This window comes from Bombus pascuorum, chromosome 12 (genome assembly GCF_905332965.1).
Source record: "Bombus pascuorum chromosome 12, iyBomPasc1.1, whole genome shotgun sequence".
Taxonomy (NCBI): Eukaryota; Metazoa; Arthropoda; class Insecta; order Hymenoptera; family Apidae; genus Bombus; species Bombus pascuorum.
Window position 1 is genome coordinate 7,745,742 of NC_083499.1, and position 12,554 is coordinate 7,758,295.

Below are 12,554 nucleotides of genomic sequence, written 5' to 3' on the forward strand. Positions count from 1 at the left end.
AAGCGATTTCTTTTCGCTTTTTAGAAATTCTATTTTGACTCATGCGCAAACGCCCGTGGACGACAAATAGAATAAGAGACCCTGTTTTAATTATTATCGCGGTTGTTTCTTATTTTTCCCGTTGCGCCTTCTGCCTCTCTCTCTGTCTCTCTCTCTCTCTCTCTCTGTCTACTTCGTATACTTTGATAAAGTTACACAAAACTTGTTACAACCTCTTCCACCCGCACACTTTTCTCGGAATTTATATATCGCGAATATCGCGAAGACGATTGAGAGACGCGCATCAATTTCGTTAAGCGTACCGACAAAGACAAACGCGCTATTCAATCCTATTATATCTTCTTTGACTGCTCTTATGTTTCTCGTTCTTAGCCTTACTCCCGCTGACGCTCTCCTATCCCGGCAAGTAGTTTCGACGTATGATGTTCTGCGTATTCCTCAGCCTCCGATATCACTTTTCCAACCTAATTTGTCTTCGGTGATCGTTCGCTCGCTATACTTGGGCTGCGGAGTGATGCGAAATCGCTGAAAACTTGTGACCGAAACTAACGAAAGAACAGCAGCAACGCGAAAGGCTATCGGAGAATTTCGTCGTCGTCGTCGGTCTCCGGTCGGAGGATCGTGGAACGCGCGTCATGAATAAGATAAAAACGCGAAATGAAAAAAATAAAGAAAAAGGTGCAACCTTTTCCTTTCGGAAATTGTAAATCGGCGGCGAAAGTGGATTCGATTCGGCAGAAAATTTTACATGATTCTGTTCGATAAGTTACGGTTAGTTGAACGGTCGATGGTCGACGATCGGTCGATCGGTCGGTCGACGAACGACGAAAGACGTTTTTCGAGAAAGAGAAAAAATAAATTAACGAGCCTCGGTATCTATGTGTGTGTGTGTGTGTTGCAGCGGCGATGCTGGCGAGTCAGCAGGCCGCCGCGGTAGCCGCATCGGTGATCTCGCCATTCCCGCCCAAGTGACCCGCGGCCCCCGGTCCCGTACTAGCAGCCGGAACAACCGGACCCACCTCCGCACAAACTCACCACACGTCTCATCATCCACCGCCGGTTAGCGGCGCAACCGCCGCAGGACATCCGCACTCTGCTACCGCTGGCAGGCAACCTTAGGATCGTCCCAGCAGTACCGCTATTTCGGCTCTGCTACCTCTTCTTCGTTAACGCGACCAGAGAGATACTCCATCGGAGAATGTACCAACTCTCGATCCGTTTGTCAACTCGCCAACAGAAGCAGCAGCTGTGCATCTGCCTGTTGTCAAGGCCGATGTCATCGTTATCGTTCACCATTTAACGTCTACGTCGAGAATCATCCGGACTCGCGACGATCATCCGGTCATCGTGTATGATTGCTACTACTACCGCTGACGCTGATGCTGACGGTAACGCCGACGGCGGTGCTGACGACACACACTGTTCACAAGCCTTCTCCTTGTCTCTGTCGTCTTTGTTGCTTCTGTGAAAAAGCGCGCCTGCCGTCTGAATTGTGTCGCCGTTCCATTTCCAAGGAAGAAATCATCTGTACGTACTATGACGATCCATCGAGTCCATTGCTAGGGGTACCAACTAGTTTCAGAGTCCATCAAATACCGAGAAACGACGGGTTTACGACTGAGATTTCAGCGTCCTATCGTACGCATCTTATGTTTTTGGGACTTTTCGTACAAGAAAAATGCCAAAAATTCAACATTGCGTGGAGAAAACGAATCGATTCAGCATAGACTCTACGCACAATTTATTCCAAATTTCAATAAAATTCTTCCTCCAAGATATCGTTGAAACGAACGCGATGAAGTCCCAATTCACGTACCATTGATCTTCCAGTTCAAACGAAAGACAAACATTTTCTAGATTTTTATACGAGCTTCTTACCTATTAATCTCTTCTTGGATGCTGTTAACGGCGACGGCGACGATGAAAACTACGGTGACGCAGGCATTGCGAAACAACGTATAGGAATAAGAGCAGTATTCGTGCGACCAACTCATAAACGAGACTTCGGATGCTGTTTGTTCGCAAGGAATAGGTGTCACATATGAAAAGAATGGCTCGAAACGGTTCGACGCAGCATTGTACCTGCTTACTGGAAATATTTAAGGAAATTCGGCGATCCCAAAATAGCGAGGAATCGTTGCCCGCGAAAGCCGACAAGTAATAAAGGGAAAAATACGAGGAGAGTGGAGAGAGGAGAGAAAGGACACGAGGCAAGCGTGCGCGTAATGAGACCCCGTTGCGTTAGACCGAGGACCGAGGACTGTCGTAGAGTCATTGGGCATCTTACGCATAGGAAAGACGATGGAAGTTGCTACGGCCGTACCGCGAACCAATTGCCCGATTTTTCTCCGATGTAAGAGACTGTGTGCCTCGAACTGCGCCGATTCACGTTCAGGCAACATTTTTATTGCACTTAGTAACGTAGAGATGCGAATGTGCGAGAGTGATAAGCGGAAACTTTACTGCGCGTGTTTATGCACGTTATGTGCGTCGCATATTTTCCGTAACTCGTTGTGTATAACGCGTACGTGCGAATGTTCGATTGAGAACTTTGTCTATAATGGTGAAATTGTAGATCGTTGTATTTTATTGTAAAAAGGAAGAAGATTGCTGAACAACAGACTCGACATTTTTCTAGAGAAATTACGTGATTCGCGAACGACACGTTTTTTAGACGATTTGATTACCTAACTACCAAGTAGAATATGCGTGGGCGTTGGTTATACGATATCAAATAAATACGAACGAAATATACGTGTCGGATAGGGAGGTATAAGCGTATAATAAATCACGATAATTCTAAATAACGATAACGTGACGATAAGTGATTGTACATTGACTTTGCTAGAATGCTATTTGTTTACTAAAAATAATGTAGTTAACGTTGCGTGAGTACAATAGACCGAGAACATGAGTAGTGTGTATGTGTATGTGTGATATGAATATGGACACAGAAGTGTGCGTGTGGAGGAAGAGAGAAAGAGAGAGAGAAAGAGGAAGAGAAAGACAGAACAAGCGAGCAAAACGTATAAGACTAATTAACGAGGAAAAACTACTAGATATGTATAGTATATATATACGCGTACATATGCACTACAGTGATACGTACACGTATAATCTCCCGGCGGCTACCTAACATTAGTGCAGTAACGATTATCATTGTACCTTTTATTGCAATTATTCATTAATAATTATCGGTTCTATTACTTTATTATTATACCGACGATAAAAAAAAAAAGAATAAGAACGTTGTACAGACAATTGGTAAATCTCGTTGCCAAGAATTCGAAATTAGTTTTATCGTGCCGTGCGTAGTGTTGCAAATGCCAAATAAAAGAAAAGAGAATAAGGCGTGTTTTTTTTTTTTTTTTTTTTTTCATTCGAACATAACAACGGCGATATTCATTTAGCTGGATACGTAAGAGAGAAAGAGATCGAGAGAGAAAGTATTGTCTGCGTGTGTGTGCGTGAATGAATGAAAGGGGGAGAGAGAAGGTGAGTGAGAACGGCGGAGAAACGCGCGGGGAATCGTCTCAGTTTTAATGAGACGCGTTCGAAGGAGAATCGGGCGGGCTTTAAAGTAAAAATGCTGGTGCTGTGCTGTGATTTTTATAAAAAATAAAAAGAAAAAAACAGAGAAGAACGATACGCGAATCATAGTAAGGAAAAGCCGAAGATCTTGACGAATTTTTATGAAAATATACAGATAGCCTAAGTACCTGGACCTGCCCTGCGCTCTCCACAAATTTAAATTCGAGTAGAGAATATTAAAGAAAAGCGATTAAACGGAAAAAAAGTGAAAAAAAGAGAAAAGAAAAAATACTAAGAGAACAAAAGAGGGATGAAAAATCAACTTGTATGAATTGTATAGGCTGTAAAGTGTATTTGCTTTTAAACGAAAATTTAATATAGATTGTTAATCGCTAATTGCGCGAAAAAAGGAGCTGTCTCCAATGGTCGAATACACTATACACGTTCGCGTATCGCAAATTCCTCGTGCAACACGTTTCTTACGTTGTCCGTTCGAATCGTACTGACGAAAAACCCCCATTTTGCAGGCAATAAATTTACCATGTATTACGCTCAACGATTACGTTTTAAACTTTTCTCCTGTTTTCGTTGAAACCGGCTCCTTCCTACGTTCGATCGGTTATCGTTTCGATCTCCCGCGTAAAGATCGGCACTGCGCCGATCGATGTCGAACTTGTTGATACTTCCTCTCAACGCAAACGAGATACAAACGTTGTAATTAATAATTGGAGACAATCTCCGACTAAGGATATATTCTAGTGAGTGCTACGTATTTGCCACGATGTTGCATAATCCATTGCGAAAATCCTCAAACGAATAAATTAAATGACAACATAAGATGGACTGACATATTAACGTAACGTAATAAACAAGGACCCGTATTCTTGTCTCCATTTTTTTAGAATGATAAAAATAGTGAGTCGTTACGCTTTATATATTATACACTTCGAATATATGAATATACGAGTAACATTACGTACAGAAGCAAATACAAAACCGCAGGCATCTTGTCGTTAAATTGTAAGATATTGTGTTCAAACTCCAGAATGTAATCTGACCCCTTCCTCAGACTACTATATATTAATTATATTGTGCACTATGCTCCAACTTGTCCATACGAATAAATATATTGAAAAATCTTACTATTATACAGTATCCTCGATCGGTACACTATCGTCCTTTAACGAGTTCGCGTCTTTTCAAAGTTCCCCCTTGTTATCGACTCAACCGACTTTTCGTACAATTTTCTTTCCTCCTTCTTTCGTTCTATCCTGTCAGCATTCGTACACGAATTATTGCGGTATATCTTCCTGTCAAATGGTATTTTTACAATTTTATCTATTTACGTTTACTCACACATTGTCAAACAAAATTGTAATATAACGTTTAACATTATTTGAGAACCTCTGTATGAACTAGCGGTAAAAGGGAATACGCTCATGGGTTTATGACACCTTAGATTCGTATTATTATCCTTCATGTAACACAGAAGTAATCGTTACTTTTTCCATTTCTCTCGATAAACCTATACATATACTATATTCTTCGTACAAATACGTTACTCTTATTTTCATAATTTTTACGATGAACGATAAACAGTGTATACTAACAGTGTACCATTACAGATCTCAATATATTTTTAACGATGCACGCACAAGGTTATGTTTTATAACCTAAATATTTTGCTTCGTATACTCACGGCTCAAGTTTTATTTCATCCACGCATTACCGTGATAGAGAGTAACACTGACTGAACTGAATAACAACTAATATATAGGACAATTATTGGAATATTACGTCTGCACAATGGATGAAATAGAATATAAATTACAATCGACGAATCCTGTATTAATATCGCATGTGAGTTACTCCCTTTTTCATGTATCGCAATTAAACGTTTATATTTTTCACCTGGTATTCTATTCCAACTGTATTATGTATTTTTCTACACAGGCAACATCGAAACTCTTCGAATCCATTAAGAAAAAGAAATGCGATCGACAAACGGACCATATTTCTAAGGTAAAACACGTATTCGTTCGATTACTATATGATCCAATACATCGTTTTTACTTTTGCGTTAATCAGAGAGGAAATATTAATCTAATTCTGCTCATTCCGTTCATCAATTTATACAGATACCCGAGTTTAAGTTGTTATTAACAAAACGAGATAGTACAAATGTCACGCTCAGCATATCTGCCTGTCAAGCCCTAACTGCTCTGGTTGAAAATGGATTATGGGACATTAACGAGGCTTTAGCTACTTTCATCTCGAGTATCTCTTCTATAAAGTACAGAAATTCATTTAATCCGTGAAAGATATTCTTTATGTATCTTTACTGTTCCTTAATATCGTTCTATAATATGTCACACGTTTTAGAAATTATATGGTTGCTACTACAACCATAAGCCATTTACTAATATTAGATTTAAAACGCGATACAGGAAAAGAAAATATATATCCGTTTACATTACATACGCCACAACACCCTTTTATAACCATTTTAACTCAAGACAAACATAGCTGGCAGACTATATTAAATCAGATGACATTTATTCTGAATCATCAGGATCCTCGGTATGTATAAAAATGTATATACAAATGTTATATATACATACATCATATACATCTATAATTATGCACACTCTTATATCTATATATGCATGTATGTATATACAATTTTTCCAAATTTCAGAATTAGAGAAAATGGCATGAAAATGTTACGACCGGTATTTTTGTATGTTTTATGCAATCCTTCATCAGATTCGATGGATTACTGTATGCAACAAGTTTGGCAATTGTTAATTAAATCAAGACACAGTACATATATGCAGACAGAAGTTTTACTTTGGATGTGCACAGCAGAAATTCATTCTTGTATAAATACAAACTATAGAATCTTAGAGCTTGCAGAGAAAGCTGCATCAGAAAGAAACAGAGAATATTGTACAGCCTTGTTGCCGATGATTGTGTCCTTAGTTATACAATTACTAGAGCAAGGTTCTGATCCAACACCAAATTTTCATGTTATATTATTTATCATGGACCACTGTGATATCTATATTGGGAATCTTGTGCTAACATTAATGGCAGAAGTAATTACTTTATGTCCGGCTATTCATTTGTATACTACTTTACAAATATGTAAGTATTTTCCGGTATTTTCCACTATTTATAAAAATTTTCGATTTCTACCGATTTTTCGAAATATGCTTGTTATGATAAATTTATCACATTATAGGTATGATGATAATAAAGAAAATGTCTTACAACGATATATTTTTCTACACTTTGATAGCATCTATCGTAAAATGGATTGCATATCCATCCGTATTGTGTTCTGAGGCACTGGACGTAGCGAGAGATTTAGCCAGCGAGATGTTTACAAGAACGAAATTAACGTGCAACAATGAAACGATATTCTCAAATAAACTTTTTACAGTGTTTACTCATTCCGACCCATACATTCAATTCTACACGGAGCTAGTACATTGCTTGAGTATCTGGAACCAAAATGATATTCTATCATGGTTGAACAACATATCATGCGTACCAACTTACTTAAAAGACAAATGTAAACTATTGATATCTGGTCTCCTTTTACAGTCAAACGAGCCACAAATGGTTCAACTGTGTTGTAATATACTCGTTGATGTTAGCAGAGAAAGGACAAATTTTGGATCGCACATGCTCTCATTAGTATTGCATAAATTAACCAAATGTAAAAGCAGTATAGAATCAAAATGTTTGTTACTGGTAATGCCTGAGCTTATGATCACGAAAGAAAATGTCCCAATCGTTAATCATACCTTGAACGGGTTATTAAACGGTGACAAGCAACTGAAATATTTTATAATCGAATTATATTTGAAAGCATTGAAAAAAGAACCGAGATGTTACAGATTTCTCTTTGCTGCAATAATCAAAGTAATGGAAGACGATCTCTCCTGGTATGCGGATGCAACTTGTGCAAGAGCTATGAAACATATTTGTGAAAATTATCCTGAACATGGGGAAAAATTGGTACCATTGATATTGCAGATATTAAATCGTTCGACGAGTATGAACGGCGGAACTGCAAGCGCGCTCGCGCTTGGATGTATTTCTGCTCTTTACAAAGCATCCATAATAGACATTTGTTCGACATGGAGAGTGCTATCTCCAAAAATGGAAAAAGAGAAGCGGTCTGTTGTTTTAGAAAGCTTGTGCGAACTATTTGCTGATGTTGCATTCTATGCACCTTCTTTTCAATGTCTCGAAGAACACAACCATCAATTGATCGACGATATCGTATCGAAGTTGTGGAAATACACGACATGTAATGATGTAAAGGTAATCAAAGCTGCACTTAAAGCTCTAGCTTCGTACCGTCTCGAACAATTATCCTTGAAAACATTACCAGTAGAATTTAGATCTAATCTCGTACTACCAGCTACGTATGCGAAAATTCCAACCGACACGGTAAAAAAGCCAGAGGACGTGCTTCCGTATATACCTGGTGTTTGCTGGATCCAAATGCTTCAAAATATAAATAAAACGACTTTGTCAGCAGCCGGGAACCTTTTAATTTCCTTCGTGATAGAAGAAGTAAATAGCTTCCGATCCGGCATGTACGACTGGCCTCAAGGGGAGCCGCAAAATTTTAAATATTTACCAGACAAAAGCGTAATCAGAGCGGTTGGTGAATATTTGAGGAAAACTAATAATTTTGATTCGAATAATCATTGTATCGTTACGGAATGTCTACGAATATTCGCTCACAAATATCCGAAACCATTACCCAATGTAAATTGGAGTTTTTTGAAGGATACTTTTCACCTATCAGCCGAAGCAAAGCAATATACTCTTTCTATCGCGTGTCATAATGCGACGATATCTTTATCTGCTAAATCTTTTATAGAAGATTATCTATCGACGTATAAATCTTTAAACGATGCAGAAGATTTCATTTGGGAAGACAATGAACACCCGATATTGTATGCAAATCTCGAGTACTTGTGTCAAGCTGTACAACCAAATATCATTAAACGGTTCTTAAAAATTACCTTAGAATGTGCAATTAAAAAAATGAACGTTGGTGACAAACATTCGATACAATCGTTTCATTGTATCATGTATTCATATGCTCAGGCATTAAGAAATCCAGAAATATGCCATGCTAACTCTACACTGCTTTCTACCATACTGGAAGAACTTTTGGACAAAATAGATTTAACGTGCGACCGTTTCTACCCTTATTTCACGGCAGCTTTGGAATTACCAATGGAGCATTTAGAAAGAACTACATCCCCTAAAGTATGGTGGGAAACACTGGCCAGAAAATTAAAGAATGCGATCGCGATTAGAGCCGAATTGTCTTTAAAAAAGTCTAATTCCGAAGCCCCCTTAAAGTGGTTGAACGAGATCATCGGTGAAACTTTCGCTTCTACGTCAAGGTAACATTCTTGGACATTGTTGTAATTTTACTTACAACATGTGAATACATGTGATACATCAAACATGTGAATAAACACGCGTCTTAATATTTTTTATTAAAGTGTGCAGACGTATTTTCTCGAAATTATACAAAAAGTACAAGCCAGTATGCAATTCGAAAGATCCAGTTCAAATTCGATTTTGGAGCTTATGACACAGGTTCAAGGATTTTTAATGGACTCATCACAAAATCATAATGACAAAATAGAATTCTATTGTAATGTTTTATTTATCTCTGTGATAAGCTTGTCTGGCATAGACTACATGTTAATGAAACGAGATCTAGTGATTAAATCGCAAAATGTCAGAATAAAATTATTTCCTCAAGCTCTAACAGTTCTTTCCGATAGAGAGAATTGGAAACATGCAATTCCACAGGTACTCACGATTACTTTTATTTCTATACAAAACGATCCGACTAGCATCCGAATGATAATTTAACAATTTAATTTCTTTTTTCTTCATTAGAAATTATATAGTTATTCTAGAATTAACAGTCTATTAAAGATATTATATACCTCTTTCAGATGATGGAATGGTTAAATTATATGAGAACGAATCATATTTCTAATACATATAAATACACGTTTCATCGGGCATTAATTTCTTTAAGACATAATTCATATTATAAAAGTGTATGGAGTAAATATTTATCGATTAAGACGGACATCGATATTTAACCGCAAGTTGGAACAAAAAACGTGTCCGTTACTGCAAATTTAAGGTATGAAATTAAAAGGAGCAATATATTTGTGAAATACCATTAAAACAAAAGTTGAAAATGTATTTCACTTACTTGCAATCCCATATGATGTAGAGACTGACAATTCTGAACAAACATATCGTCACATGTGTTGTATGTGACGACTTTCATAATGCTAAACAGATGTTTCGCTATTATCCAACATCATCACGGTTAATGTATTCGGACGTGATCCAGTCAATGTTTGATCTTCCAGTAGTTTCATCTTGGGTTCTAATATATTCCGTTTCGTTTCAATGTTTTTTTTTATAGGTGTGCGGCTTGGACTAGATTTTCTACTGCTTGGATATGATTTTAATAAACGAGCCCTATGGAAACATTTAAGGACACCATGTTTTTTTCTCATTATATTATAGTACAACATACTACAGACTTTAAATTTACACTCCATAATTTAAAAGAATCATACTTACGCGTCCATTAACTTAAGGAATAAACGGGTATATACTTGATATTCCTCATCACCAAATTCAGTTGGATCGTGTCGTGCATGTTCATATAAATCGCAGAACTGATGAATTAATCGTTGTCCACTTCCATTTAATGGTGTTGCCAATATGGCAAGTAAATATGCCCGTAAATTTTCAGATGGATGTCTTTTTAAGCAATTATCATATTTAGTAATTTCAGCTTCTACAAAAAAGATTGAAAATTAGTTTGAACATAGAGTCTGTTTACCATAATAAATATAATTATACCCAATGTCTTAACATCATCTACAGCTTTTAATCTGTAGTAATGAGGTGAAACCTGTCCTCGAGGAGTTAAAATAAATCTTGGATCGCTAATAAGTTGTGGCTCGTATTGAATTCTTGGTATTACTTCTATTCGTCTTTCAATCTCCTTCTTCAGTGACTAAAAGATTGAAATGTTTGAAAATGTTTTGATATGTATATATGTATATGCGCATGTAGACACATGTGTTTAAAATAGTGAAAAATTGTATAGCATAATTAAAATGTAAATGTAATAGATATACATATTTGTAGATGTAAATAAACTTAACCTCTACAATTTCTCGTACCTTTCGTGCATCGTGCCCGATAGGGATATGAGGGCCACGGCGTGATCGTAATGCAAATCTCATAATTTGTCGTTTTGCAAATATAAACAGTAATAATATTGTTAGTACTCCAGCCGCGATAAAAATAACGATTGTCACACCGGAAAGTTCTTCCGTCATGTTTTTCCCATCCGTGCTTGTATAAAAATGTTAACTCTTATGCGCACGCGTTTTATATTTTGGTTTTACATCTCCTATACCACTAATTTTTAGATTGAGGAATAAATATAATTATAGAAAGAATAAAATTTGTTATAATTTGTGGTTTGTAGTATTTACATAAGTTACATAGATTTTAGTACATTTTGAATAGGTTTTTTAAACAATGTTTGATTATTATTTGCTATTTCCCATAATGATTGTTTTTGTTCATCTGAAAATTTAATATTTGACTTTATAAGTGATAATACAAGCTTCCCAAAATTTTTATCCTTGGCAAAATCAACCGCTTTCTCAAATAATAACTGTATAAGTTTGTCATTTGTGGTAATATCTGTCTTAGTATCAATCAAAGTACGTAGGAAAGAAAGATGCCATAATTTAAGTTCTTTCACATGTGATAAATATTCTCTGTAAAAATGATACCATTCAATTGCTAACGCTTTAGTTTCTTTTGATATTTAATTGATTAATAATAAGATTAGTACCTACGTAATAAGAACGATATGTCTTTGAGGTTCAAAAGTATTTACTACAGCATCAATAATTGTTGTGTCTGTTAAATCAAGGTTTAAAAGGGGAATAAAAATAAACTTTTGAATATCATCCGGAAATTTCTGAGTGCTCTCTATCAAAGCAGATAAAAGTAATCTGGAAGGTTCTTTCAAAGCAATAATCTGCAATGATATTCAAACATTATTAACCATGTTTGTGTAAAAATTTATACAAGCAGTCTAATTCTTTATAGATCATTCAAACTTCACCTTTGGTAATAATAAATGGGTATAAAAAGTTTCTGTGTATTTAACTCGTTGTTCCAAAGTCATATTATTCAAGGAACAACATAGATTATATGTACCCAGCATAGTTAGTTTCTTTTCTAAATCACAGACTATTTCTTGAAATTCTGCATCTGTCAAATTCTCTAATTGATTTAGATCCAATTTTCCATTAGGGCATTCCAATTCTTCAAAAAGATATTCTGTGATATCAAGTTTTGGTACATGCTCCTGTTTAATATTTTTATCGCAGAGCTTATCAAGTTGTGTAAAATAAAACTGAGTAGATGAAAATTGGTCCGACGTGTTAGATAGAATATCATTACAATCATTATTGCTTTCGTTTGAAGTTTCTTCTACATCTATATCTGTTACTCCTTTCTAAGAGAGATAATGTAAATTTCAATATTATTTTCCTTAAATATAATTTTGTTTCCTAATACAACTATTAATACTAACCTTCCTAGTTATTATTTGCCATAAAGGATCAGCTTGAATTATATCTTGTTTCAATTTCTCTTTAATTACTTTTAACTTCTCCGTGGTATATTGGGATAATACATAATTTTTTAAAATATTTTCCGGATTCATATTTTTAATAATAAGTCAATTTATAAAGAGATACTTTTATTGTATTATGTACTAAAGAAAATATAAGAAAATTTTACTTAAATAAAATAAATTATAATTGGAGAGAAAGGAAAAATTTGATTGCGAGTGAAAATATATTAAATCTGGTACATAATAAAATTATACATTTACGTCATATCCTAATGATACG

The 12,554-nt window shown here is 35.9% G+C and overlaps 5 protein-coding genes and 1 long non-coding RNA gene across 21 annotated transcripts in view; 3 read left to right on the forward strand and 3 right to left on the reverse strand.

Annotated features, from left to right (window-relative positions):
* LOC132912689 (zinc finger protein 608-like) overlaps positions 1 to 5,295 on the forward strand; it is a 33,218-nt gene extending 27,923 nt beyond the window's left edge. For 11 of the 12 annotated variants that reach the window (XM_060970328.1, XM_060970330.1, XM_060970335.1 and 8 more), the window contains one exon: positions 902 to 4,673. In XM_060970328.1, coding sequence (XP_060826311.1) covers positions 902 to 972 — 71 coding nt within the window. In that variant the 3' untranslated portion in view covers positions 973 to 4,673. Of the gene's footprint in view, positions 1 to 901; positions 4,674 to 5,156 lie in introns of those variants that run through there. The other variant, XM_060970336.1, reaches the window with a different exon arrangement.
* LOC132912714 (adenosine 3'-phospho 5'-phosphosulfate transporter 1) overlaps positions 1 to 12,554 on the forward strand; it is a 139,923-nt gene that overhangs the window by 119,342 nt on the left and 8,027 nt on the right. The window lies entirely within an intron of this gene.
* On the reverse strand, positions 4,448 to 4,981 carry LOC132912740 (uncharacterized). Its single transcript, XR_009659266.1, has 2 exons — positions 4,888 to 4,981; positions 4,448 to 4,802 (listed from the first exon to the last, which is right to left on the reverse strand). It is a non-coding gene; the product is annotated as an uncharacterized LOC132912740 (long non-coding RNA).
* LOC132912692 (focadhesin) lies at positions 5,253 to 10,995 on the forward strand. 2 transcript variants are annotated; one of them, XM_060970344.1, is made up of 9 exons: positions 5,253 to 5,391; positions 5,485 to 5,553; positions 5,670 to 5,824; positions 5,914 to 6,111; positions 6,230 to 6,678; positions 6,776 to 8,969; positions 9,072 to 9,387; positions 9,537 to 9,733; positions 10,025 to 10,995. In XM_060970344.1, the coding sequence occupies exons 1-8, from the start codon at positions 5,338 to 5,340 to the stop codon at positions 9,687 to 9,689; spliced, it is 3,588 nt and encodes a 1,195-aa protein (XP_060826327.1). In that variant the 5' UTR covers positions 5,253 to 5,337; the 3' UTR covers positions 9,690 to 9,733; positions 10,025 to 10,995. The 2 variants fall into 2 exon arrangements, with proteins under 2 accessions (XP_060826327.1, XP_060826326.1); XM_060970343.1 differs by lacking the exon at positions 10,025 to 10,995 and having other exon boundaries at positions 9,537 to 9,892.
* LOC132912724 (protein C1orf43 homolog) lies at positions 6,963 to 10,955 on the reverse strand. Of its 3 annotated transcripts, none has more exons than XR_009659263.1 (5): positions 10,797 to 10,955; positions 10,471 to 10,627; positions 10,186 to 10,405; positions 9,806 to 10,080; positions 6,963 to 7,037 (listed from the first exon to the last, which is right to left on the reverse strand). XR_009659263.1 is itself a non-coding variant. In XM_060970412.1 (4 exons), the coding sequence occupies exons 1-4, from the start codon at positions 10,953 to 10,955 to the stop codon at positions 9,888 to 9,890; spliced, it is 729 nt and encodes a 242-aa protein (XP_060826395.1). In that variant the 3' UTR covers positions 9,215 to 9,887. The 3 variants fall into 3 exon arrangements, 1 of the variants encoding a protein (XP_060826395.1); XR_009659262.1 differs by lacking the exon at positions 6,963 to 7,037 and adding an exon at positions 9,215 to 9,720; XM_060970412.1 differs by lacking the exon at positions 6,963 to 7,037 and having other exon boundaries at positions 9,215 to 10,080.
* Positions 10,797 to 12,479, reverse strand: LOC132912719 (uncharacterized). Of its 2 annotated transcripts, XM_060970400.1 has the most exons (5): positions 12,233 to 12,479; positions 11,759 to 12,154; positions 11,487 to 11,671; positions 11,138 to 11,405; positions 10,797 to 11,037 (listed from the first exon to the last, which is right to left on the reverse strand). In XM_060970400.1, the coding sequence occupies exons 1-5, from the start codon at positions 12,362 to 12,364 to the stop codon at positions 11,008 to 11,010; spliced, it is 1,011 nt and encodes a 336-aa protein (XP_060826383.1). In that variant the 5' UTR covers positions 12,365 to 12,479; the 3' UTR covers positions 10,797 to 11,007. The 2 variants fall into 2 exon arrangements, with proteins under 2 accessions (XP_060826383.1, XP_060826384.1); XM_060970401.1 differs by lacking the exon at positions 10,797 to 11,037 and having other exon boundaries at positions 11,067 to 11,405.

Bases quoted from the DNA above. Each gene is read 5' to 3' on its own strand.
- LOC132912724 (XM_060970412.1), bottom strand. From the start codon at position 10,955: ATGACGGAAGAACTTTCCGGTGTGACAATCGTTATTTTTATCGCGGCT. The intron at 10,406-10,470 runs GTATAATTATAT...TCTTTTTTGTAG, and splicing joins AGATGATGTTAAGACATTGG to AAGCTGAAATTACTAAATAT. The intron at 10,081-10,185 runs GTAAGTATGATT...ATGTTTCCATAG, and splicing joins TTCCTTAAGTTAATGGACGC to GGCTCGTTTATTAAAATCAT.
- LOC132912692 (XM_060970344.1), top strand. From the start codon at position 5,338: ATGGATGAAATAGAATATAAATTACAATCGACGAATCCTGTATTAATA. The intron at 5,825-5,913 runs GTACAGAAATTC...CACACGTTTTAG, and splicing joins TCGAGTATCTCTTCTATAAA to AAATTATATGGTTGCTACTA. The intron at 6,112-6,229 runs GTATGTATAAAA...TCCAAATTTCAG, and splicing joins CTGAATCATCAGGATCCTCG to AATTAGAGAAAATGGCATGA.
- LOC132912719 (XM_060970400.1), bottom strand. From the start codon at position 12,364: ATGAATCCGGAAAATATTTTAAAAAATTATGTATTATCCCAATATACC. The intron at 11,672-11,758 runs GTGAAGTTTGAA...ATATCATTGCAG, and splicing joins CCCATTTATTATTACCAAAG to ATTATTGCTTTGAAAGAACC. The intron at 11,406-11,486 runs GTAGGTACTAAT...TCATTTTTACAG, and splicing joins AGACATATCGTTCTTATTAC to AGAATATTTATCACATGTGA.